At 44.9% G+C, this 23,527-nt stretch overlaps 1 protein-coding gene across 2 annotated transcripts in view; it reads left to right on the top strand.

Moving 5' to 3' along the window:
• ZFP64 (ZFP64 zinc finger protein) overlaps positions 1 to 23,527 on the top strand; it is a 72,459-nt gene that overhangs the window by 36,681 nt on the left and 12,251 nt on the right. The window contains exons 1-2 of one of the 2 annotated variants that reach the window (XM_069495611.1): positions 17,422 to 17,578; positions 23,304 to 23,453. In XM_069495611.1, coding sequence (XP_069351712.1) covers positions 17,473 to 17,578; positions 23,304 to 23,453 — 256 coding nt within the window. In that variant the 5' untranslated portion in view covers positions 17,422 to 17,472. Of the gene's footprint in view, positions 1 to 17,421; positions 17,579 to 23,303; positions 23,454 to 23,527 lie in introns of those variants that run through there. The other variant, XM_069495608.1, reaches the window with a different exon arrangement.

Genomic DNA, 23,527 nt, shown 5'->3' with positions numbered 1-23,527 from the left:
CTATGATCACAAAGCTCCAAGCTTTAGACATTTCTTCTATATCAAATTATCATTAGAAACATTTGATCAAAACAATATAAATATATGACACATTTTGAAAAATAATTATTAAATATAAGCAAAAATTTACTGGTATTATCTATTTTAATGGGCTAGATAGGTCTGGTGTTGTTTGTTTGTTTGTTTGTTTGTTTTGAGACAGAGTCTTGCTCTGTTGCCCAGGCTAGAGTGCCATGGCGTCAGCCTACCTCACAGCAACCTCAAACTCCTAGACTCAAGCGATCCTCCTGCCTCAGCCTCCCATGTAGCTGGGACTATAAGCACGCACCACCACGCCCAGCTAATTTTATTCCATTTTTAGTAGAGATGGGGTCCCGCTGTTGCTCAGGCTGGTCTTAAACTCCTGAGCTCAAGTGATCCTCCCAACCTCAGCCTCCCAGAGCGCTAAGATCATAGGCATGAGCCACCACACCCAGCCAGGTCTGGTTTTTAATCAGTTTATATACCCTTGATGAATATTACTTTTTGTAAAACTGTTTTTACCAGTTGCAAGAATGAGATATAGCTCATTTTCAGTTATATTCTAAATTTTCTCTTTTGTTGATGTAAACTCTGAGTTTTATTCACATAAATAAGTATATGAAAATAGAAATGCATTCTTATAGAATTCTTCTAATATTCTCAATTATTTTAATTTGTTTTGAATTGTATGCCAGAAAATCACATATTCATCAGTCATAATTGATTGGGTCAATTTTCTTAAAAGCAAAGAATTGAAAGCCGCCTGGGATTTCTTTCCCAATCATGGAATCAATTGCTTTCTCAACATTAACACCGTGATGGCCCGGAGATTTTATAGCTCCATGCATTGGTTCAGTATGGATTATGCATAATGGGCCGCCTTCTGGGTGAATTCTGAGTTGATCAATTTCAGGAAAATGTACACATAGATCTGTGAATTGATTTCCTAAATCACACCTGTGTACCTCTTGAAAAATCTTTGTATATTCCCAAAATACAAGAACCCCAAAATTTGAAGATCTTTTGCCCTAGAGCAGGAGCCAGCAAACTTTTTTTTGTAAAGGGCCAGATAAGTGAATATTTTCAGCTTCTTGAGCCAGATGGTTTCTATAGCAACTATTCAGCTCTGCTGGGGGAGCATGAAAGTAGCCCCAGACGACATGTAGGAGAGTAGGCACAGCTGGGCACCAATACAACTTCATTTCGAAGCATTGAGATTTGAATTTCATATAATTTCCACATCAAAAAATATTATTTTTCTTTTGTTTTTTTTTCAACCATTAAAAATGTGAAACCAGTCTTAGCTCAGAGACCACACAGAAGGAGGTGGTGGGCCAGAGTTTGCCGGACCCTGCCCGGACCCCTGAGATTAATAGTTAACATGAAAACTTACATGAATCCTAAGAAAGTGCGGCACTCAAGAGTGGTTAGATTGAATTTACATTTTATAGCATCTTTCTATATTAGAATGGAGAGTTCTGTTTAAAAATTAGACCACTTTTAGGGCTTTTTATTGTTTCTGGTATTATTATTATTGGCATCTGATTAAACAAACATATGAAACCTCTTCCTAAAATGGTCCAAATCACCCTGCACCCTGCTGTGGGAGTGGCCGTTAAACCCCTGACGCCACCCTTCCGGAGAGCATCACAAAGTAGCACCTTTAGGTTGAAAAGTTGTAAATGCTCAAGCGGGTCTGGCTTAAATCACAATGACACTTGATTAAATAAAATCACAGAATCTATGCCACCAAACTTCAAAATCTTAATAACCCCCTGCATTTATAAATCAATGACTCTGCCATAAAACACATCTGTCAATTTGAATTCAATTTTTTGGCGACTTGCTATGAAAGGCTTGGCTTCCAGAAACAGAAAAGACAAGCTTCTCTACTGACTGGATGAGAAATTTAAAGATGAGTCAGCCTGAACAAAATCTGACTTTAACTCAGTAGTGAGCCGGGCACAGTGGCTCATGCCTATAATCTCAGCACTTTGGGAGGCCGAGGTGGGAGGATCACTTGAGCCCAGGAGTCCGGAACCAGCCTGGGCAATATAGACAGACAGAGACTCCGTCTCTACAAAAAATTTTTTAAAAGTTAGCTGGGTGTGGTGGCATGTGCCTCTGGTCCCAGCTACTCGGAAGGCTGAGGGCAGGAGGATCGCTGGAGCCCAGGAGTTCGAGGTTGCAGTGAGCTAAGATCACATCACTGCACTCCAGCCTGGGCAACAGAGGGAGTCCCTGTCTCAATCAATCAATCAAGCAGGAGTGGGTCCAGATTTTATGGAGCTTGAAGTATCTACAAATTAGGGGGTCCTTGTTAAGAAAAAGAATGTAAAATTCTGAATACAAGGTTACAACTATAGGGACTTAAAAGGGCCTTGGGGAGGTAAAGAATCTTAAGTTTCAGCATTTTCACAGTAAACGGCCTCAGTGTTTAGCTCTCAGGGGAGAGGGTGGGATGTCCTGCAATAGGGGAGAAACCACCACTATCTCCTTTAAAGGATGATTCCGCCTGAGACTCACTAGGTCACAGGGCGCTGATCTGCCCTGGGCACGTCAGGCATCCAGGTTGCATGTTCTCTTTAAGACAGGATGCTGTTCCAGAAAGACGTACCACTCCCAAGCTTGGTAGAAAAACCATGAAGTGTTTGTGACAAAGACCAAGCCCTTGTGTTCAACTTTCCAAATTGTCATTGGAAGTTAAAAAAAGAAAATGATTTCGCCCATCCATTCCCTATTATTTTAGGATGTACTTTTTTTAAAACTGCAGTTTTGTCAATAGAGCAAAACATTCTCTGCTCCTAGGTAAGACGAGTCAATTAAATGGTAGATTGCGTGATGGCTCCCTGTGTATCGTAGCCACTAAATCTTATTATCTCATTCATAATGTATGTAATTCTCGTTTGGTATTTGCTGTGTTCCTGTTACTGTAGTTTCGTTACAATTTGCCTTTTTCTAGTCATCATTTTTTACAGTAAAGCCCAATTTCATTTCAAACAAGTCGACTAAGCCCAGATTAATTCTATAACTGAAGTAGCTTTGTAGTTGGGCAGGTATTTTATGACATGAAAATCTGAATGTGAACTTGGAGTGAAGCCAAGATTCCTTAGAGTCTAGCGCCACCTATTTCAGTAACTCATTTCAAGAGTTTGGGTTCTTTGCAATTTCTCTGAAACTCAGAATCTTCATGTAAAATGACATTGTTTTAGAGCAGAGTTTCTCAAACTTGAAACCACGGACTCTTGGGGAGAGGGTGGGAGAAGAAGTGTTTGGGTATGTTCTTGGGAGGGAGTATAAAAAAACACATTTTCTTTTACTTTGGGGCTTTCATTTTAACAGGAATGCTTTTTTAAAAATTAACTTGAGTAACCTGATTCATCTGAGTGACTCATTTATAACTGAGGACCAACAAAAGATTTCCATTCTCCACTTTGCAGCAATTGCAATGAGAATTGGCTGGAGATTAAGTGGAAGTATTGTTACAAGGAAAGTTTAGACATAGCATGTTGCTAAGCATGGCAAAATAAGCAATCTTGTGTTTGAACTGTGTGTGGCATCTCAGGTACCCTGGAGAGGACATTAAAAAGCACAAAACTTAGATTTGCTCCAATGGTCAAGAGTGCCAGGGTTGAGAAGCCCTGAGTTAGATCAATGTCTACAGCCTGAAAGAAGAGTGTTAAATATAAGTAAATAAACCTCCTCTCCAATTCTCTAATGCACTTATAGCTCCTTTGCATGTTCTATTTCATCTAGAAATTTCTTTCCTCCTTCTAACTGCCCCTCTTCCTGCAAATTCCAGAAGTAAAATACCTCCTTCCTCCCAAGCTGCGATTAAGTCAGTGCTTTCGTAAGACGCTGGTTTTATTGGCAGTTTTCACATTGTTGTAAAGGCTTCTCCGAGTACCTATCTGCCTATTGCCCCCACTAGCAGTGAGCAAGCTCCACGTGGGCGGGAACCATGTATCTTATCCACCATTAAACCCCAGTATGTAGCACAGTACCTGGCGCATAGTAGGCGCATAAGAAATATTTATTAAATAAATGGCAATCATGATGTTTCGATGATAAGAGCTAATATTTATTGACTCTTATGTGCCAGCCCAGTGTTCAGTGCTATATGCAATAATCTCATTTAATCCTCCCAACTCCCATGAGGGAGGTACTATTAGACCCACATTGTGCAGAAAAGGGGGTGCTACGAAACTTGCCTGGCATAAGAATCACCTGGAAAACTGTTTGAACTGCCCACAGCCACAGCCCAGCTCTGGAAATTCTGATACAGAGGACCTTGGTGGGAGCCTGAGAATCTGTATTTTAAATCTGGCACCGCTGCGGTGTTCTGACCCGTGCAATGTAGAGAACACAAAGATAAAGAATCCCGGGCTTGGAGACAGTTAGATGACAGCCCGATGTCAGGCGGCTATCGGCCCTAAGGGGTTTAAACCTAGAGCCAACACTCAGTGCATGTCTTCATTCTAATCAGCGTGTTTTCAGTTGTCATGACCTCAGTCTGACTTGCTAACTGAGGGCTTGTTTGCAGGAACTCCCCTCTACTCCCACGCACCCATGGGGCTCTCCACGCTGTCGACACTGCAGCAGGGAACGATAAGGACACACCCTGGAAAAAGGGTGGACTCTTCCCTGCACCAGCCCTTCGTTCTACAAAATGCTCTTTCATGGAGCTATTTCTGTCCTGCCAGCAAAATGGGGAAACAAAGGCACAGTGACCGAAGTCCTTGACTTGCCCGAGGTCACTCTGCTGGTCACTGGCATCATTGCAGTTGAGCCCAGGTACAGACCCAGCTCAGATACCTCCTTACGTCCTGCGCTCCTCCTTCCCCCAGTGCCAGGCGTCTGCCTGGGGGGACAGGGGCAAGAGTATGTTTTTCATTTTGTTTGGTTTAGTTTTCTAATTTCACTGGGTGCCTCTCACTTCATCCTGGTATCGTGAAAGCACGAGAGGGTCCCCACAAGTCCCAAACCAGGGAATGCCAGCTCCAAGGAAGGTCACCGTTTAGTACTGACTTAGTGTGAGTTGGCAGAGCCACACTGTGGTTGTCCTGGGCCCAGGTGCGTTTGCTTGCATAGGTCCCTTCCTCCATAGAAACATATGCTGTATATAACATACACACCTTTAAAATTATATCTTATAACTGTGTGGGTACAACGATGAATACAATCCAGGCTGCATTGCACTAAAATTTTTTTCTGATTTTAAAAGACATCAAAGCCCTTCATGGGCCCCTAAGTATAACCACGAGCCATGGGTACCATGCCCACTGTGCTGGGCAGAGAAGTTGGCCATGGTGGGTCTGGGAGACTATAACCAAGATATAAAAAATACAAGAGAAGTTTTCATTCTGCAGGGAGAAGAAATAGGTGGGACAGAAAGATAATTACTTATCTTTGTTTTGCCAAGTTTATTTTTTTATAACAGCTTTATTGAGACATAATTCACACACCATAAAATTCACCTTTTAAAGTGTACGATTCAGTGCTTTTTAGTATATTCAGAGTTACAGAACCATTATCAGTATCTCATTGCAGGAGGTTATATCATCCCAAAAAGAAATCCCATCCCCATTAGCAGTCATTCCCCAGCCCCTCTCCCCTCAATCCCTGGCAACCACTAATCTACTTTCTACCTCTACCTATATTGGACATTTCACATAAATGGGATCGTACCATATGCGGTCTTTTGTGTCTGGCTTCTTTCACTTAGTACTGTGTTTTCCGGGTTCACCCATGATGTAGCGTGTATCAGTACTTCATTCCTTTTTATGGCCAAATAATATTCCATTGTATGGATGGATCACATTTTATCAGCTGATGGAAATTTGGGTTGTCTCCACTGTTTGTACTATTGATTTAAATGTTAATATATTCAACTTTTTAGATTTGTTTGTGAATTTTTATCATAATGCCTGCTTCCTATGGAGCAGGAACTCTGTATCGGTCCCATTAACTCAATGAACACCCCCATTGAACAGCCCTATTCAGGAGCTGTTATTATCATCACCATTTTAGAGAATGCAACAGAATGGCTAAGCATCTGGCCCTGGTTACGCAGCTAGTTAATTTGGGATTTGGGATTTGACTTGACTTGAATCAGCTGGTGATTAACATCTCGTTCTGGAGCTAGAATCCCACGTTGGAAATCTAGTAAAAAGCAGAGTGCATTTGCCAAATTTGCGTAAAACAGAAAGACAGAGCAGTTGATTCTAGCCCAATGGCCAATGTGAAAATAGCAGGGCATGGCAAGGAAATGACAGGTTTCTCTCTCAGATGAGCAGAAAAAGTGGCAGAATAGTCCAAGGGACTATTCTCATCTCTGAACAAACTAACATTTATTAAGCACTTATTGTGTGCCAGGGACTTGCTGAGCATTTAACTGCTGCCTTCCACAACCAACTCTCAAAAAACCAAGAGTGGACCAGAGGAGAGCATCTGTCCATACACAAGTCGCATTTACCTGCCCTTTTCTTAACCATGCAAAAACATATTTCTTTGTATTTTTAAAACATGGTTTCTTAGTCAAGATTTTTTGGACACAAAAATTGTAGGTAAAATAATACTTTGGAATAGTCTTCTGTAAACCAATCTATTTTTTCCTTTATTTTTTTCAGCTACATTAACTATAAAATTTTTAAAGAATTAATTTCCAGAGGGCTAAGTTTTTACTGCTGATTTTGTCGTTCTTGAGCAGTAATGATAGTCATTTATCTTGGGCTATATTTTTCCAGTATTATCCCTGAGAGTTATTTCACTAAATTTTGAAGGTGGAATTGGGTGTTAGTTATTAGGAAAAGGAAGACTCGAAATGTTCTGAATATCATCAGCTAGTACAGTATTGTCAATTCCTTGATGGTTTCATCCTGAGATGCATGTATAGAATTTTTAGTATGGTTCAAGGTGCTCTGAGGACACCAAGATTGTGCAATTGAGCCACTGCCTTGAAGCAACCTGTTTCCTTGTGTGCCGCTGTTTCTGGTCTTGTCATTTTCTCTACCGAAATTGTGGATCTTGGGGGCTGAGACTGATTCTGACTGTTGGACAGAAACCCTGGACAAAAGTGCTCAGTAAATGTTCATTGAACCCCTTTATTCATTCAATAAATGTTTCCTGAGCACCTACTATGTTTCAGAGGCTGTCCTGGAAATTGTGAGGTTTCAGTGAGCAAATGGGAAATGATCTTGTCCTGGTGGAGTCTCCCTTCTCATAAGGGAAAACTGACAAAGGACATGTGGAACACATGGGTACGTGGTACAGTGTCCTAGAAGATGGTGGGTGCTATGGGAGGATGGGCCTGGGCAGGGGGCTGCAGGTCCGAGAAAGTCTCCCTAAGAAGTTCAGATTAGAACAAAGACTGGAATGAGGGAGCAAGGAAGCTGTGTGGATCTCAAGGGGAAGAGAGTTCCAGCAGGGGGAACAGCCAGTGCAAAAGCCCTGAAACAGGAAGGTGGCCAGGGAAGAGGAGCAGGTAGAGAGGGGGCGGAGGGAGCATTATTCCCTGTGGTTTTTGGTGCCTGACATATTTTATAACAGTAACAATGAAAACAGTAATAATTATTGCATTCATTCAGCAACTACCAATCGCCAAAGGGGCATCTGACGAGGGTGACACGGGGCAGGCAGGACCCCAGCCCTCTGGGAGCTTACAGTCCAATGAGGCAGACAAGCAAGTTGTCACAGCAAACGCGCGCTCCAGGGGGGCCCACAGAGGCGTCTAACCCAGATGCGGGAGGCCCAGGAAGCCGAGGAGGGTGGGGGTGAGTGGAAATAATAAACAGGAGTTACAGAGATGAAATTCGGGGGGTCTGGGGGGACGAGCATTCCAAGGTGGGCTGGACCATGTGCAGGTCTGGAGGGAGAGAGGTCATTGGAAATTGGAGCATTTTGCTAAAAGGGAAAAGGCAAGAAAAAAGGTCTGTTCTCCTTGTGGAGTGTTAGCTTTGGGGAAGGTTGTTCCTTTCTGGAGACGAAATGCCACGATTAGAGCCTATGCACAAGATGATCGTGTAGTTCATCGTCCAAACTGGGACACTTGTGGAAGTGAAGCGGCACTATCGCTGATTGTTCTGGGGGAACAGGTGGAGATCCGCCCTACTGCAGGTGGAGGGCCAGGCCCGGCAGCAGTAAAATATTAATAGTGGCTGATGCTGCCCCCTCGTGGTGGAGTGCAGCAACACAACACAGCGAGGCGAAGTTTAGAATTTCACCTCCCTGAGGTCAGTTTTCCAAGAAAAGTAACAAGTCACATGCCACAAGGCAGATCAAAGTTTGTATTTTCCTCCCGACACTTCAGGTGGAGATAAATTTATTATTACTGTAAATGTGCGTCAGTCTTTACCAATCTGTTTATTCTTGGCTTGTGTGATTTTATGCCTATTTTCAATGTTAGTAGCTGTAGAGATTGGGATATTGTCTGGAACTATGTACTCTGCCCATGTTCCAGAATATCACCCCCCACTTTCAGTCCACATGCATCTAATGGGCCTGACACAGCCCCCCCATTGAAGAGGGCATGTGTCCCATACCTGCCAGTCATAGTACCCCCATGACCTTGGTCAAAGTTATTGGTTTAAAGCAAGGATCAGCAAACTTTTTCTGTAAAGCAACAGAAATAGGTGCTAGTCCTGTCTTACATCAAAGTCTATATTTTTAAACATTTTTTAAGCTACATTACTCCTCAGTGAATATCTCTTTGGAGAAGAGATCATGCATTTTACTTCTTTGTAGGCGCTTCATTAATCCAGCACCTCAAGTTAAATACATTTACCATCCTGATTGATTGATTGCAATCCCTGAGTGCCTCAGACCTGCAAACAGGTGAACTAATAAATTAGATCCTGCAGTGAACATTTGATCCTTGTAACTTTGAGAGTAAGGAAGGGTGCGTGTTTAGTATGCCCACTTCTCAGGGGATAAAATGAAGGCCCAAAACTCAGAGATTCACCACCAATCCACTTTGCTCATTGCCAGACAGGCAATGCCAGGGTTCTCCATCACACTCGACTCCCCTATTCCATTTGCGACCTTGGACTTGAGCCCCTAACAGAAGATTGAGGGAGACTCGCGCCTGTGCAATATGCAAGCGGTTTGGCCACACAGAAATGAGCACGGAAGGAATGCGGCGCTGTGGCAAGGACTGCTCATTACGTTCCAATGCCCAGTGTTTGCTTTCTTTAGGACTAGACCTCTGAGGTTCTTGTGGGGTTGAACAGTAACAATGTTAAAATACCAAAATAATGATAAGATGATATACGTTGAGAAGTCTCATTTCCACTCTGTGTTATCCATATTCCTTATGGGTGACTGCTTTTAGAATTTTTTGTCTTAAGTGCAGTGTCCCCAGTCGCAGACCCTGAGACAAGGATTAGACAGGAGGTAGTTTACATGGTGATCCCAGGAAACGCCTCCGAGGTAGTGGGCAAGTGAGAGTGGGAAGAGAGGAGCCCATACAGAGTGAGTCAGCGACATTAACCACTGTGGGCAACAGGAGCTTAATTCAGCTGGGAAACCCTGGGAGACCCTGAGGACCACATATCTTAGAGTTACTTTTCCTACCTGAGGAGCAAGGTTTGAGGGAGCTGAGATATTTATCCACAGACGTCAACATGGAATCAAGACCCTCCACCGGTTTTGCCATACAGAAGCCTTCGTATCTACTCCCCACCCAGCTTCTTCACCCTATTGCTAGCATTCTCCCCACCTTCAGCACAATGACGTTTCTCAAAAGTGCCACCTCTTTGCCTCCTGGTCTTGGCACAGGCTGTCTCCTTTACCTAAAACCCTCTTCACCTCACTTCTTTACCTGCCCAAGACCTACTCATCCTACACAGCCAGGGTTACAAATCTGCCTCTTGCAGGAAGCTTTACCTGCCCACTCGGTGTGAACCTTTAATCACACTGTATTAAAACTATTTACTTATTTATCTTCCTGACTGCTCTGTGACTTTTTTTTAAAAACTTGCTGTTTCATTCTTAAGTGTTAGCACAGCCTTGCACCCGGTGGGATCCCAATTAATGTTTGTTAAACAAATGAAGGGCTCCAGGACAGGTCCTAGGAGAAAATGTCAGGGAGACCGTGTGGCATGAGACACAGAGACAGTAACAACCTGAAAACAACAATTGGTCTGTATGATTTCACTGCTGCCACAAAGGAACTCATTTTTCTCAGGAGTAGGCACAACCGCTGACCACCCCAGGCCTACCACACCTTGCCCTGGGGTCTGGAAGCTTAGAATTCCTATTCTTGAAAAACATTCCCTTGCAGCTCAGGAAATTCCAAACCTGTAGGAACCAGCTGGAGAATTAGAGGCTGTTTGTATTCTCTGTAAATAAAGACCCCCGTCCACATTGTTGCCCGGCAGAATCCCCCTCCACCAGTATTTCATTTCAGATTCTAACCCGTGCAGGGGAGGGGTGGGGGAGGGGCAGCAAGGAGGACCAGGAGGAAGAAGCTAGGGTTTGTATAGGGGTCATTTCCCTTTTCAACTAAGACTATGCCCTAGTGACTTTTCAACTAGTTTCTCTGCAATTTAAAAAGGAATAGATGATGTTGGGCATGTAAATTGATACAGCCACTTTGGAAAATAGTTTGGCATTTCCTAGGAAAGGTGAATACGAGCCCTTTCTGTGGCCCAGCTATTCCACGTGCCTACACTGTCCTTCTCACACTGACTGCATAGAAATCACCGGGGGAGCTTGTTAAAATGCAGATTCTGATTACAGTGAGTCTCAAAATTTAACGTGTGTGCAGGTCACCTGGGGACCTTGTTAAAAGCAGATTCTGATTCAGCAGATGATTTTAACGTGCAGAAGAGTCACCTGGGGACCTTGTTAAATGCAGATTCTGGCTGTAGAGAAACTTCCACACGTGAATCAGGAAGCCCGTGCAAACTGTTGATGGCTACATTGCTCAGAGGCACCAAACTGGAAACCGCCCACTGGCAGTAGCAGGTGTAAAGTGTATATTCACACAAGGGAGGATGCGCAAGAGTGAAAATTCTGGAACTATGGCTGCCTGCAGCAATGTATTGAATCTCACAAAGTAAAGAAGCAAGGGAAGGAAAAATACCCGTAAAGTTCAAACAGAGGCAAAACTAAGCAACATATTGTTTAGGTGACAAAACCTTTTAAATAATTACACAAAATTAGAGATAATGGCAGAATACAGCAGAAGGAAGGAGAAGCTAAGGGATACGAGTGTGTATAGTATGGAAAGGGTTTCTTTTGCCCTAAGAAGGTTTCATACCTGAAGTTGGTGGTGGTTACACAGGGGTTCATTTTATTCCTTAAATTGCACAATTATGTTTTACACTCTTGCATGCGTGCCAATTTTTATGATTTTAAAATTTAAAAGATTGTGAAAAAGTATATGTAGCAAGATATCAGTCACTCAACCTCATTGCAAAAACCCTTGTCCTTATCCCCAGAGACAACTCATGTTACCAGTTCCCTAGTCCCCTGTGCATTCAAAAGCTTATTTGTGTGTGTGTGTGTGTGTGCATGCACACGCATGTATATATAAAATTTATAGAGAGAGATGCTGTTATATATGTATGTATGTAAATTATGCCCAGCAGCGTAATTTGTATACTTTCTGTCCTTTGGATATTTCTCTTAATATGTCTTGACTCTTCCATGTCAGTGCACACAGAAATGCATTATTCTTTTTTATGGTTGCATAGAATCTATCCCATTGTATGAAAGTACCATGATTTAGTTACTTATTTTAATTATTACTCTTTAACTATAAAGTAGTATATGAACACATTCCCTATTTTTTTTAAAAAAAGAAATATTACTAAGGATAATGTTCTCTTACACAAACACACATACACACACACACACACAGAAAATTAAGGTTCTCCAATCTTCTCTCCCCCAAATCACCCTCCCCACCCGGCTGCTTGCTTAAAAGGCAGCCAGCCAGTGTGTATTCTTCTAGCACTTTTTTGTCTGGATTTACATAAATACATGTTTCACCACTGAAAACATATATGAATTCGAATGTGTGTTTAACTCTATATATCTATGGAACTTGCTTTTTTCTTTTAATGCAGTATATTTTGGAGTTTTAGCCATGCTAGTATTCATAAATCTGGCCGATTATTTTTATTTGTTGCCTGTTATTTCATGATATGGCTAAACTTCAGCTTAACCTAGCCATTTCCCTATTGTTAGATTTTTAGGTTGTTTCTCAATTTTTTTGCTATGACAATGGTGTTGCAACAAACATCCTTGGACAGTCCCCGCTGCGAGCGTGTGCAAATACACGTTTGTCTGGAGGAGAATAGACGGGAAGCAGCATGGATAGATTGGCAGGTACATTGAAAAATGTATTGCCCTCGAAGTGACTATAAACATGCACGCTCCCACTAGCAACGCATTAGAAAACCAATCTCCCTGCACTCCTGCTAATAGTAGATGTTATCAGCATTTTTGATTTTTATTGATCTGATAGGTGAAAAGGGGAAATTCACGGTTTTACTATTCATTCCCTCATAATTAGTGAGATTGAACACCTCTTCACTGTCTGTTGCCCAGAATCTGCATTTAACAAGATCCCCAGGTGATTCCTCTGCACATGAAAGTTTGAGAAGCACTGAAGTCAGAGTCTGCTTTTTAACAAGGTCCCCAGGTGATCTGTACACACATTAAATTCTGAGACACGTTGGAGTCAGAATCTGCATTTTAACAAGATCCCCAGGTGATTTCTGTGCACGGTTTGAGAAGTGCAGAGTAGGCATGGAATAGCCGGTCATACTCAGCATTATCTGTGTTTAATCCTTTCTACTCTGACAGGTGAAAAACAGCCTTTTGGTTTATTTGAACTTGCATTTCTTTAATCATCAGTGTGCTTGAACATTTTTTAAAAAATTTCCATGACATATTTTTCTCTTCTGGGAGCTGCCTGGTTACTGAACCTTCTTACTTTGCTTCAGACATCCCAAAGTTGTTCTTTTTTAGAGACTTTGCTGCTGCTAGTCCCTTCCCAGAAATGCTTTCTCCCTGGTTCTTCCCATGGCTGGCTGTTAACATTCATGCTTCAGCTCAAAGGTCACTTCTATTAATAGGTAAACTCAGGCACTCCCCTTGACCACCCAGTCACTCCGGATCACAGCACCCCCTGGTATTTTGATCATAGCACCTGTTACTATGTGAAGTGATGACTGTCTTGTGCATGCATTCATTGGTTACCTCTCTGACCACCCTGCTGGACTCTGTCTTGGACATCATTTTACCTCCAGCACCTAGAACAGAGCCAGGCAATAATGTGGGCTCAAAACATTGTTATCAGATGAACAAGTGAATTTCTGGCAAAGGTAATGATGAAGAAATAAGTTTGCTCCTGTCTAGGTTTATCACCCTTTGGGGAATTATTTGTACCTGGATAAACTTTTATTCTTTCATTCCTGTATTCACATGGAGAGCAGTAGTAGGAACAATGGAAGAATGTTTGGGAAGGAGAACGTGACTCAGGATGCTTCCACCCTGGGAGGCCCAGGACAGTCAGAGACAACATTCTACGTTATTTTTATCTCCTTCTCTTAAAGAAAGAAAGCTTTACTCATTTAATTTAGGGATCACAACCAGTATGAAAGCATGGGAATTCTGCAACTCCGAAGAGTAATGTCACCATGTGCTTGTCTGTTTCAAATCTATTTCCATGTGAAACAGAATACCTGTGCCTCGTTAAGTGGAATGACCAATTATAGATGAGTGTAAGCTATTTTTATAAATAACTAGAACTCTTACCCTATTATTATAATGATTTTTAATACTTTAGAGAGTACTACATCTGTACTAGATGTTGTTCTATGTCCTTTACATATATAAATTCATTCATGCTCACAACCATGCTACTGTAGTGACATTGCCATTCTATCCATGAGAAGAGTAGGGCACAGAGCCACTTTCTCAAGACCGCACAGCCAGGAAGTAACAGAGCCAGGATCCTAACTCGGGCTGGCTCCAGTCTGTGGTCTTAGTTATGATATTATACCGCCTCTGGAATCTTTATGATGTTTTGTAAAGAGAGGTAGAGTGACCAGGAGAATCTTTTGTATAATTCAGAGGTGCACTGTTTATCTCTTGACAAAATGCTGAAGAGTTATGAAAATTGCAGATATTCTCCATTGTTCTTTTACAAAGTGACAAGTGTTGAAAATTTATTGAAAATATATTGACTTTCTGTGTGAAGAAAGGGGATTACCTAACAACCATAAAAAAAAAAAATCAGGACAAAGGTGATATATAAAGAATGAGGAAGTAACTAGTTTTCAAGAGAAACATCCTATGGAGAAAGTATTTTTAAATGCATGTTTGGCCATGATTCCCTTGTTATGTGATACCGTTGCTAAAAACAATGAATGAAAAGCTATCACCCATAAAAACCTCGATCTATGTGTTTAAACTTAGCAACAGAATTTTCTAGTCTGTTTAAAGGTCTTCTAAAAAAAGAGCTTCTGTGGGTTTGAAATCTGTTTGTTAAAGATATAGGATAGTGATGTGTCCTCTTCAGTTTAATTTGCAAACCCCCTGTATATGAAGGAAGATGAAAAATTGCTAGCTGGATTTCAAAACACAGAATAGCTCATTTGTATAATTGTCAAATGGAATTAATGGAGAGGAATCATGACTTATTAAGCATAGCCAGTGATACTTTGCTTTCATTTAGATCTGCATATCCTGTAAGTTATATTTTTTTCAATTTGTCAATTATGACCCTTAAAATCAAGCCATTAAAACCAAAAATGGTAATAAACTTAATTTAGGTCTTGAATTTTGAATGGATGTTCTGCAAAATAGTAAAACAATCCTTTCAAAAATTAATCAGTTGTCATTATATTTGTGGAAAACATTAATTTTAACTTTTTTGTTGAAATTATACATGCAGGAAAAATGCAAATCAAGACCATAGTGAGATATCATTTTATGTCAATATGGTTGGCAAAAATTAAGACATTTATAATGCCAAGCGTGGGAAAGGATGTGATTCCACATCATCTCTTATACCTTGCCGGGGGAAGTATGAATTTGCACAGTCACTCTGGCATTCTCCTATACCACCCCAAGGTATACATTCACTCACGGGAAACTCTGACACTTTTTAGAAAGATTATAGATCATAGCAACACTGGACACAATAGTGAAGACCTGGCAAAGGCCCAAGTGTCCATCAACAGGAGAGTAGAAGGATAAACTGTTGTATTTTCACACAATGGAATATTACCAATCAGTCAAAATGGATGAGCGATGACAGCAATTTGGATGATCTTAGCAAATAATATTAAATGGGAAAAAAAGTCATTTCTGGGAGATTACATACCCTTTTAATGAAGTGCTGTAAAAATTAAAATTGTACATATTTTTAGGAATACATGGAGGTGCAGTAAGACTTATAAAAGCAAAAAGCAAAGGAATAAAATATGTAGGATTCAGGTTGATGGTTATTAAATTGGGGGGGGGGGAGATGGGGAGGAGACATAGGGAAAGATGTAGGTTGTGGTTAAGGTCCTAGTTTTGAGGGGGTAGGTTCCCTGGTACTTATTGTTTAAACCCAGAAGCAAACAACCCAGCCAATGTAGGCTAACAACAGATCAGTGATGATAATGCCGTCATGTGGTAAGACTTGATTACTCCAATTGTATACTCCGGAGGTGAAGTGATACACACACAGCAAACACATACACAGCTCCAGCAGTATAAAGGGGTGTCAGATGTCTCCTATCCACGACCTCTGGGCACCCCATCTTTCAGCTTTCCCAGAAGCAACCACTGTCCCCAGTTTTAACTGTATCTTTCTCAAATGGAGACGAGATAAACACGAAAACGTGTATTTTCAAATGTCGTTACAAATAATGTGCAACTAGACACACTCCCCAAAGAAAACTTTAAAAATTGTTTAAAACAATTTTTTTAAGCCTCGGAAATTTAACCTCAAGTGACTTCACCCAGCATTACACAAACATCCCTAAGTTGATTTATAACCTGAAAATCAACGAGACATTTGAGGAAAACGATCAGCTTTTGAGAAATGTAAACAATTCAGTAAAAACGTTCTTCTCGCAGGCCCTGCCCCGGGGTTTGCCAACCAACCGTAATCTCACAGAAAGTGTTACTACAGACGCTGCTAAGCCCCCCAGGGCCCGCGCAAGTGGTCTCTCTCCAAGCCGCCAACCATAAAACTGTCCCGCAGCGCCGCCGAAAATACAGATTCTCGGGCCCCGCCCCAAGGAGTCAGAGACGAACCTGGCTGGGTCTTTTTAAACAAGAGCTCCCACGTGATTCTCAGGTTCGGGCAAGCTTGGGGCGCAGCTCCGTCTTAAATAACTCCCCAACTCGAAGAAAGTAAACACCTGGGGATGTAGGTGGCTTTCTCGCTCCCTGTTGGATGTCGTTCATGTGGTGCAAGGAGGGGTCCCCCTTGGGTCTCATCGAGGTCCCAGCCAGTCTGAGCACGAACGCCAATTAGCTCAGCCCCCCCAGGACCTCGGCTCAGTCACCTGCTGGGCAGGCCCAGCGCCGGGGTTGGCCCCAGCGGCCTCTCCCGTGTGGTCCTGGGCTCGGTGCGCAGCCGCCGGGCGGGAGCGGGCCGCGCGGTATGAAAATACACATTCCCGGCCTCCGCCGCCTGAATGCGCAGCTTTCAGAATCTGCATTTTCAACCGGCTCCTCCAGGAACATTGGTTCACCCTGCATCTAGAAACACTCTGATCTTATTTAAATTTTAAATTTGAATATGCAGCCAAGGTTGAGAACCACGAGTGGAGGTCGTGCTTTTTCAACCTTGAATGCACATCAGACTAACCCGGGGAGTTTTTAAAAACATATACCAAGGCCCAGGTCCACAGCGCAGCGCAATTAAGCGCGAAGCTAAAAGCGCGGCCCGTGCAGCAGCCGCCGCCACGGCCCCACCTGGGAGCTCGTTAGAAATACCGAAGCTCAGGCCCCACCCCAGACCCACTGAGTCAGAATCTGCATTTTAACGAGATCCCCAGTGACTCGTGCTCACATTAAAGTTGGAGGAAAGCTGTGCTTCTGAATTTTTAATGGGCGAACGAATCACCTGGGGATCTCGTTAAAATGCAGACACGGTTTCTCAAACTTTAATGTGCATGCGAATCACCTGGGGGTCTTGTTAAAATGCAGATTCTGATGCGGCAGGTCTGGGGCGGAGCCCGAGAGTCTGCATTCCTAACGAGCTCCCAGGTAGAGCGGGTTGCCCGGGAGCCCGGCCGTCAGTCCACGGGACCCCCAGGGTCCTGGCTCCAGGCCAATCAGCCGTCAGGATTGTTGATAAATCGCCCTGCCGGGCTATGAGCACAAGTGTCGGGACATGCGCGCTCCGGCCGAAGCGGGGTAATTTCCGAACTCCGGGAAATCGTCGTGTGAAGCAGGCCACTCTTAGGGACTCGCCTGGAACCCCGTCCCCACGCCATGTCGCGGCGCAAGCAGGCCAAGCCCCAGCACCTGGACTCCGAGGAGCCGCAGCCTGCGCGCGGGGAGTTGGCGGAGGCGGCCCCGCAGGTGGCTGGGGAGCCCTGTGAGTAGCGCTGCGGACACCCCGCCCGGGGTCTGGGGGCAGCTTCTCGGACGTTCCTCGGACTGGAGCGGGTTACAGAACAGGGAAGAGGGCGTGGAAGGGCGGCGGAAGCTTCCAACTTGAGTCCTGGGGACTCGGATCCGCGCCCTCGCCCCCCAAGCCCCCGCGCCTTTGTGAATTACACCCCCTTGTAAATTCCACCCTTCTCGGGTGAACCGTGCCACTTCCCGCGTGGGTTCCTCCAGCCACTCCCCCAAGCGCTAGTCAACGACAGTTCGTCTCCTAAACAGGCTGGGAAGGCGTTCTGACCCTCGGAGACGGTCTTCGGGGTGCGCAGGCACCCGAGTCCCCGGCCTCGATGGCGCTGGCTTCGCCGCGCGCCCGAAAGCCTGGCGCCCTGGCCAGGTTGGGGCACGTCTCAGATGTGGTCCAGAGGAGGCCTCCCCGAGAAGCGGACCTCCGAGGAGGGGACCCGGAGGATGTGAGGGGGCGAGCCTGAGCCGTGGAGGTAGCGGAGGAAGGACGTCCCAGGCGGAGGGAGCGCTGGCGCGGAGGCCCGGGCGTCCGCGCGGCTGAAGCCTGGAGGAAGGCGGGGAGGTCCGAGAGGTGATTGGGGGGGCGGCGGAACGGATGGGGGTCCGGGGAGCCTGAGTCAGGACTCTGCATCTGAGTGAGGTGGGAGCCGGTGGGTGGGCGAGGGGTGGCGGTGACACGATCGGGCTCTGTAGGTCACCTCGCCGTCCCGTGGACACAGACACAGGCTGAAGGGGGTCGGGACGCGGCTGGGAGACCTCAGCTACCCTAACCCCCTAGGGCAGCACTTCTCACCCTGTGGTCCCGGGATCCTCCACCTCCGAAGAGCTTTTCTAATTAGCCGAATTTCTCTGTCACCCTCCGGCACACGTCCCGATGGAGTCTCGGGGGTGGGACCGGGGAATCAGCATTTCTAAGGCGCTTCCCCCTCTCCTTATCTTGCTGTGATTAAGACACGGTTAGGGTCCTGCTTTCTCTTCCCCCTGCCCTCCCCTCGTCCCCCCGCCCCCCGGTGGTTAGCTGATACCCCTTCCTTAAGGGGGTGGGGAGAGGGGTTTTAACTGGACTTCTGCTTCCCCCGAGTTTTCCTGGTACGGACAGGGAGAGGGGCAATGTGGGGTCCCCTCTCCGAGGAGGCTCACACCTTGTGTAGTTGGTGGCTGGGCGGGGCGGGGGGGGGGGGGGGGGAGGAGGCGGCGTCTTTCTTTCGAACCGACTTCCCGGACAGCCCGGTGGACTTTGATCACGCCTTCCTGAGGAGGTGGAAGGGAGAAATTTAATGAAGGCTCTTCAAAACTAATAGTCCATATTTAGAAATAAAGGCCGTTCGGACGGAACTACCATAACTGAAGTACTAGACCCCCTGCTGTGCCCGCGGCCTAGAATGGGGATAGGCGGGCCAGAGCTCTGCGACCCTCCCGCGGGGTGAGCGCGGGGCTTTACTGAGCCTCTGCGAAAAGGGGTGTCGGGTGGGGGAGTGCTAGGGTTGCTGAATCTTTTGGAGAAAGCGTTTATAGAACAAATGTCGAATAAGCAAGGAGTTCAAAGTCGGCACACTGAGCTACTTACTCCCTGCAGACAGCGCTTGGAGGCGCCTTCTGGAACTGTGCCCGGTGTCGCGGGGTACAGGGAGGGTGTTGGCCTCCTGGGGTGCGCCTCCCTGTGGGAGCGGAACGTAAACCGTGCCCACCCAGTACTATGCCTCAACCCCAGGCGCTGCTTTGGAGGAAAAGCAGTCTTCCAACCGAGGTCTTATCCTAGCATCTTAAGTTTGTGATGCCAAGGCTGGGCGTGGTGGCTCACGCCTGTAATCCTAGCACTCTGGGAGGCCGAGGTGGGCGGATCGTTTGAGCTCAGGAGTTCGAGACCAGCCTGAGCAAGAGCGAGACCCCATCTCTACTAAAAATAGAAAGAAATTATATGGACAGCTAAAAATATATATAGAAAAAATTAGCCGGGCATGGTGGTACATGCCTGTAGTCCCAGCTACTCGGGAGGCTGAGACAGGAGGATCGCTTGAGCCCAGGAGTTTGAGGGTGCTGTGAGCTAGGCTAACGCCACGGCACTCACTCTAGCCTGGGCAACAGAGTGAGACTCTGTCTCAAAAAAAAAAAAAAAAAAGTTTGTGATGCCGAGCAGGGAACCACCTTTAAGGTTGGGCCGCCCATAATCTGCAAGTGGCTTTCCAAGTAGTTTCTTGGAGGAAAACATTAATGAAAAAGGTCAATCGGTAGAGCTCCCGACGGCAGTAAAATTACCAGCAGGAAGACAGCCTTACCCGGAATTAGTTAAGATGCTTTCTGTCCTGAACTAGTTGGTTTCTGACTGTCAGATGTGGCCCACTCCCACTTCACACTCAAAGGGTCTCTCCCCCAGCTGTGCCTTTTTCGCATCGTGGGCTTCAGACCTTTCTTGGCTTCCTGGGTGTCTAAAGGTAAGAGAAGGTGTGAGGCCCCTCACACCTTCCTGTCACAGGCTCTACCTGGGCCGTCTTCAGTGTTGGGTACCATTCGGGTAGCTTTAACCCACCAGTCTCCCTTTTGCCTGTTTGCATCGAAAACATGCATTTCCCTTCCCCTGAGAGTCTGGTCGTCTGTGTATACATCAGCGGATGACACTAATAACACTTATATGGTGCTGACTTACACACAAGGTTCTTTCACATGTACTAAGGAACTTAACCTTCATCTTAACCTGTGAGGCAGGGGCCATAGTACCTGTTCTTTACAGATGTGGAAACTGAGGAACAGAAGTTGTCACTTACCTGGGACACACAGCTGTGTGGTAGAACTGAAATTTGAAACTTAGCACCTGGCTTCCCCTTTGGTTCTTTAAACCACTGTTATTTATTTATACAACCTCATTTAGACTCCAGTCTTGCTTGGCTGCTGTGGAATTAAAAGCCCTGGAGTTTTTTTTTTTTTTTTCTCTCTTGCTGTATGAATTGCAAAGTGGTATAGGCTTTGTTTGTGTCTTGCCCCCAGCGGCATGGCAATGGGCTGCAGTTCTGGCAAGTGTGGTCCTAACCAGCTGAAAATTTCCAGCCCTGCAGCCTTAGGCAATCCCCTGGGCCAGTTTCCTCCTCTCGCACAGAGCAGCAGCAGCAGCAGCATCTGAGAACTCATAAGAAGTGAAGGGTCACTGGCTACCCCAGACCTACTGAATCGGGAAAATCAGGAACTCGAGAGGAGCGCCTAGGCTGCTTGCCTTTTTAATAAGCCAACTAGCTAATTCTGACGCACGCTCGTGTTTGAGAACCACTGGCTGTGGCTTGTGCTTCTCAGATCTTAATGTGCGCAGGAATTGCCTGGGGATCTTGTGAAAGCACGGACTGACTCTGCAGGTCTAGGGTGAGGCCTGAGACTCTGCATTTCTAACAAGCTCCCAGGGTGCCCTGGGGACCACCCTTTGAGTAGCAAGGGTCTGGAGTAGTGTGACAGTCACCCAGCAAGTGCTTTAAAAATGCAGGTACCTAGGATCTACCCACCCCGACTCCTGGTCTCCAGTGAGCCTGGGCTAAGGCCTGAGAAACTAACCCCACGACCTGGGTGATTCTAACATAGGTGATCTCAGGACTGCACAGTGGGAAAGAACATTAGGAATAGGACTGGTGCGGACTTTCTCAGCCCTGGCACTGAGACATGGGGGCCCTGTACTTCGTCCTTCTGGGGGCTGTCCTGTACGCCATAGCATACGGAGTAGCATCTCTGGCCTCTACACACCAGTTGCCACTATCACACCCGTGAGTGCAAATGGGATCATGACAGTCAAATGTCCCTAGGCATTGCCAGCTGTCCTCTGAGGGCAAAATGGCTCCCAGCTGAAAGATGTTGGACTAGATCACGTTAAGGGGTTCTGAGCACCACGACTACTTTGGCGTGACATCTACAGCCCTGCTCGGGACGGCTGAAGCTATGTAGTTACAGGCACTTACTCACCTTAGACGGGGTACTGTACGGAGAATTGACTTCATCTCCCTTAACCACAACCGAGGCACATAAGTTATCCCTCCTCAATAATGAGTAAACTGCTCAGAAAGGTTAAGTAGCTTGCCAGTAGTCACGCAGCTAACACATAACTGAGCAGACCCTCTGCCTAGAACTGAAACTCTCACCAATGTGCTTTGTAACTCTCACGGTAAAATTTCTTTACCTGCTGCAAACATTTCAACAAGGATAGAATCTACCCCTTATAATCTAGGGCCAAAAAAATCTTAGACTTTGACCTCTGATTCATAAACTAGTCAATATCTCTAAGACTTCAGACGTTGATAGCACCTTTTTTCTCTTGGATTTAAGTATTTGGGGGTAAGGTACTTTAGAATCTTTTAGGTAGTGCTTAGTCTCTGCTATAGAAATTTTGAAGCCAGCCTAGCATGGTGACTCATGCCTATAATCCTAGCACTCTGGGAGGCCGAGGCAGGAGGATTGCTGGAGCTCAGGAGTTCAAGACCAGTCTGAGCAAGAGTGAGACCCTGTCTCTACTGAAAATAGAAAAATTAGCCCGGTGTCATGGCACGCACCTGTAGTCCCAGCTATTTGGGAGGCTGAGGCAGAAGGATCACTTGAGCTCCAGGAGTTTGAGGCTGCAATGAGCTACCGTGACACCATTTGCACTCTACCCAGGGCAACAGAGTGAGACTCTCTCTCAAGCAAAATTTTAAAGCCAGTGTATTCAATTGAAACATGAAGTTAGTTGACTATTTTGGCTGACAAAAATAGCAACTTCACGTGGTTCAGCCCTCCTGAAAGGGAATGACATAGTGAACTCGCCCATTGCTCACCTGCAGCTAACTGCGCATGGCCAATCTTGTTTCTCCTTGTACCAACTATTCCCCTGCTCTGGGTTATTTTGAAGAGAAACACATCATACAACTTGTTGCTATTTCAACAACCATCGCTAAGCCATGAGAATACTCTTTTAAAACTCTTACTTTCATACCAAAAAATATAAAATCCTTATACCACACTTTTGGTTCGAGCAAGCACGCTTCTCACTGTCCCGAATGGTTTTTTTTTTATGGTGTGTTTAAATCGGGAGCTGAGTAAGGTCCCGACATTGCAGATCCCGTCTCAAATCTCAGTCTCTGGTTTTCTCCTCCATCTTTCAAGTTATTTGTTGAAACAACTGTGTTTTATCCTGGCGATTGGTGATGTGTGGTCTGTGACCTTTTGCCAACCTGAGGCAAAACAAATCAAAAATTGAAAGTAAGCATCGAGGAAAGTAAAAATAGCAATTTGACATTGCCACGGCATCCAGCTTTCTGTTGTATTTAATGTTTGGACTTTTTTTGTGTTATTTCACTTTTTTCCTAATTGATGTTTATTATATTTTACAAAAGTATTAGCCTGGGATGGATCAGAAGTTGTTTGGAAAAACCTGTCTTCATGTCATTTGAGAAGAATTCAAATGTTGTGAAGATTTTTAGTCTGGATTTTGCCAATAGTTTCCCTGTCGTGTTACTGTGTTTTTCTGTCCCGTATATTTCCTGGAAACTTGTACCTGGAGGACCAAGATTTGCAAGACTAGAATGTTATGGGGCTTTTTTGGGTTTTTTATTTTTTATTTTTATTTTTTTTTAACTTCTTAGAGAAGTGGCGAAAGGCGGTGAAATAAGCCCAAATCTATCATAGTCTAAGACTTACCATGGTGGTTATATTTGAGAAACTAAAACTTCATTCTTCAATTTCAGCATCAGAGCTAGATAACGATGTCCCAAAAGCAACCGGCCTCTCTCCTGAAAGCAGCGACACCCAGAAGGTCCCTGTCATTGCCCTTCCCTCAGAGTCGAGGGAACAGACAGCCACCCTTGGAGAGAGGACATTCAACTGTTGCTACCCAGGTAAAAAAAAAAAACAACGCACTGAGCCCCTTCTCTGTGCCAAGCACTGTTTTGCAAGCTCTGCATGAATTCCC

This window comes from Eulemur rufifrons, chromosome 20 (genome assembly GCF_041146395.1).
Source record: "Eulemur rufifrons isolate Redbay chromosome 20, OSU_ERuf_1, whole genome shotgun sequence".
NCBI lineage: Eukaryota > Metazoa > Chordata > Mammalia > Primates > Lemuridae > Eulemur > Eulemur rufifrons.
This window is presented reverse-complemented; position numbering and strand designations above follow the sequence as displayed.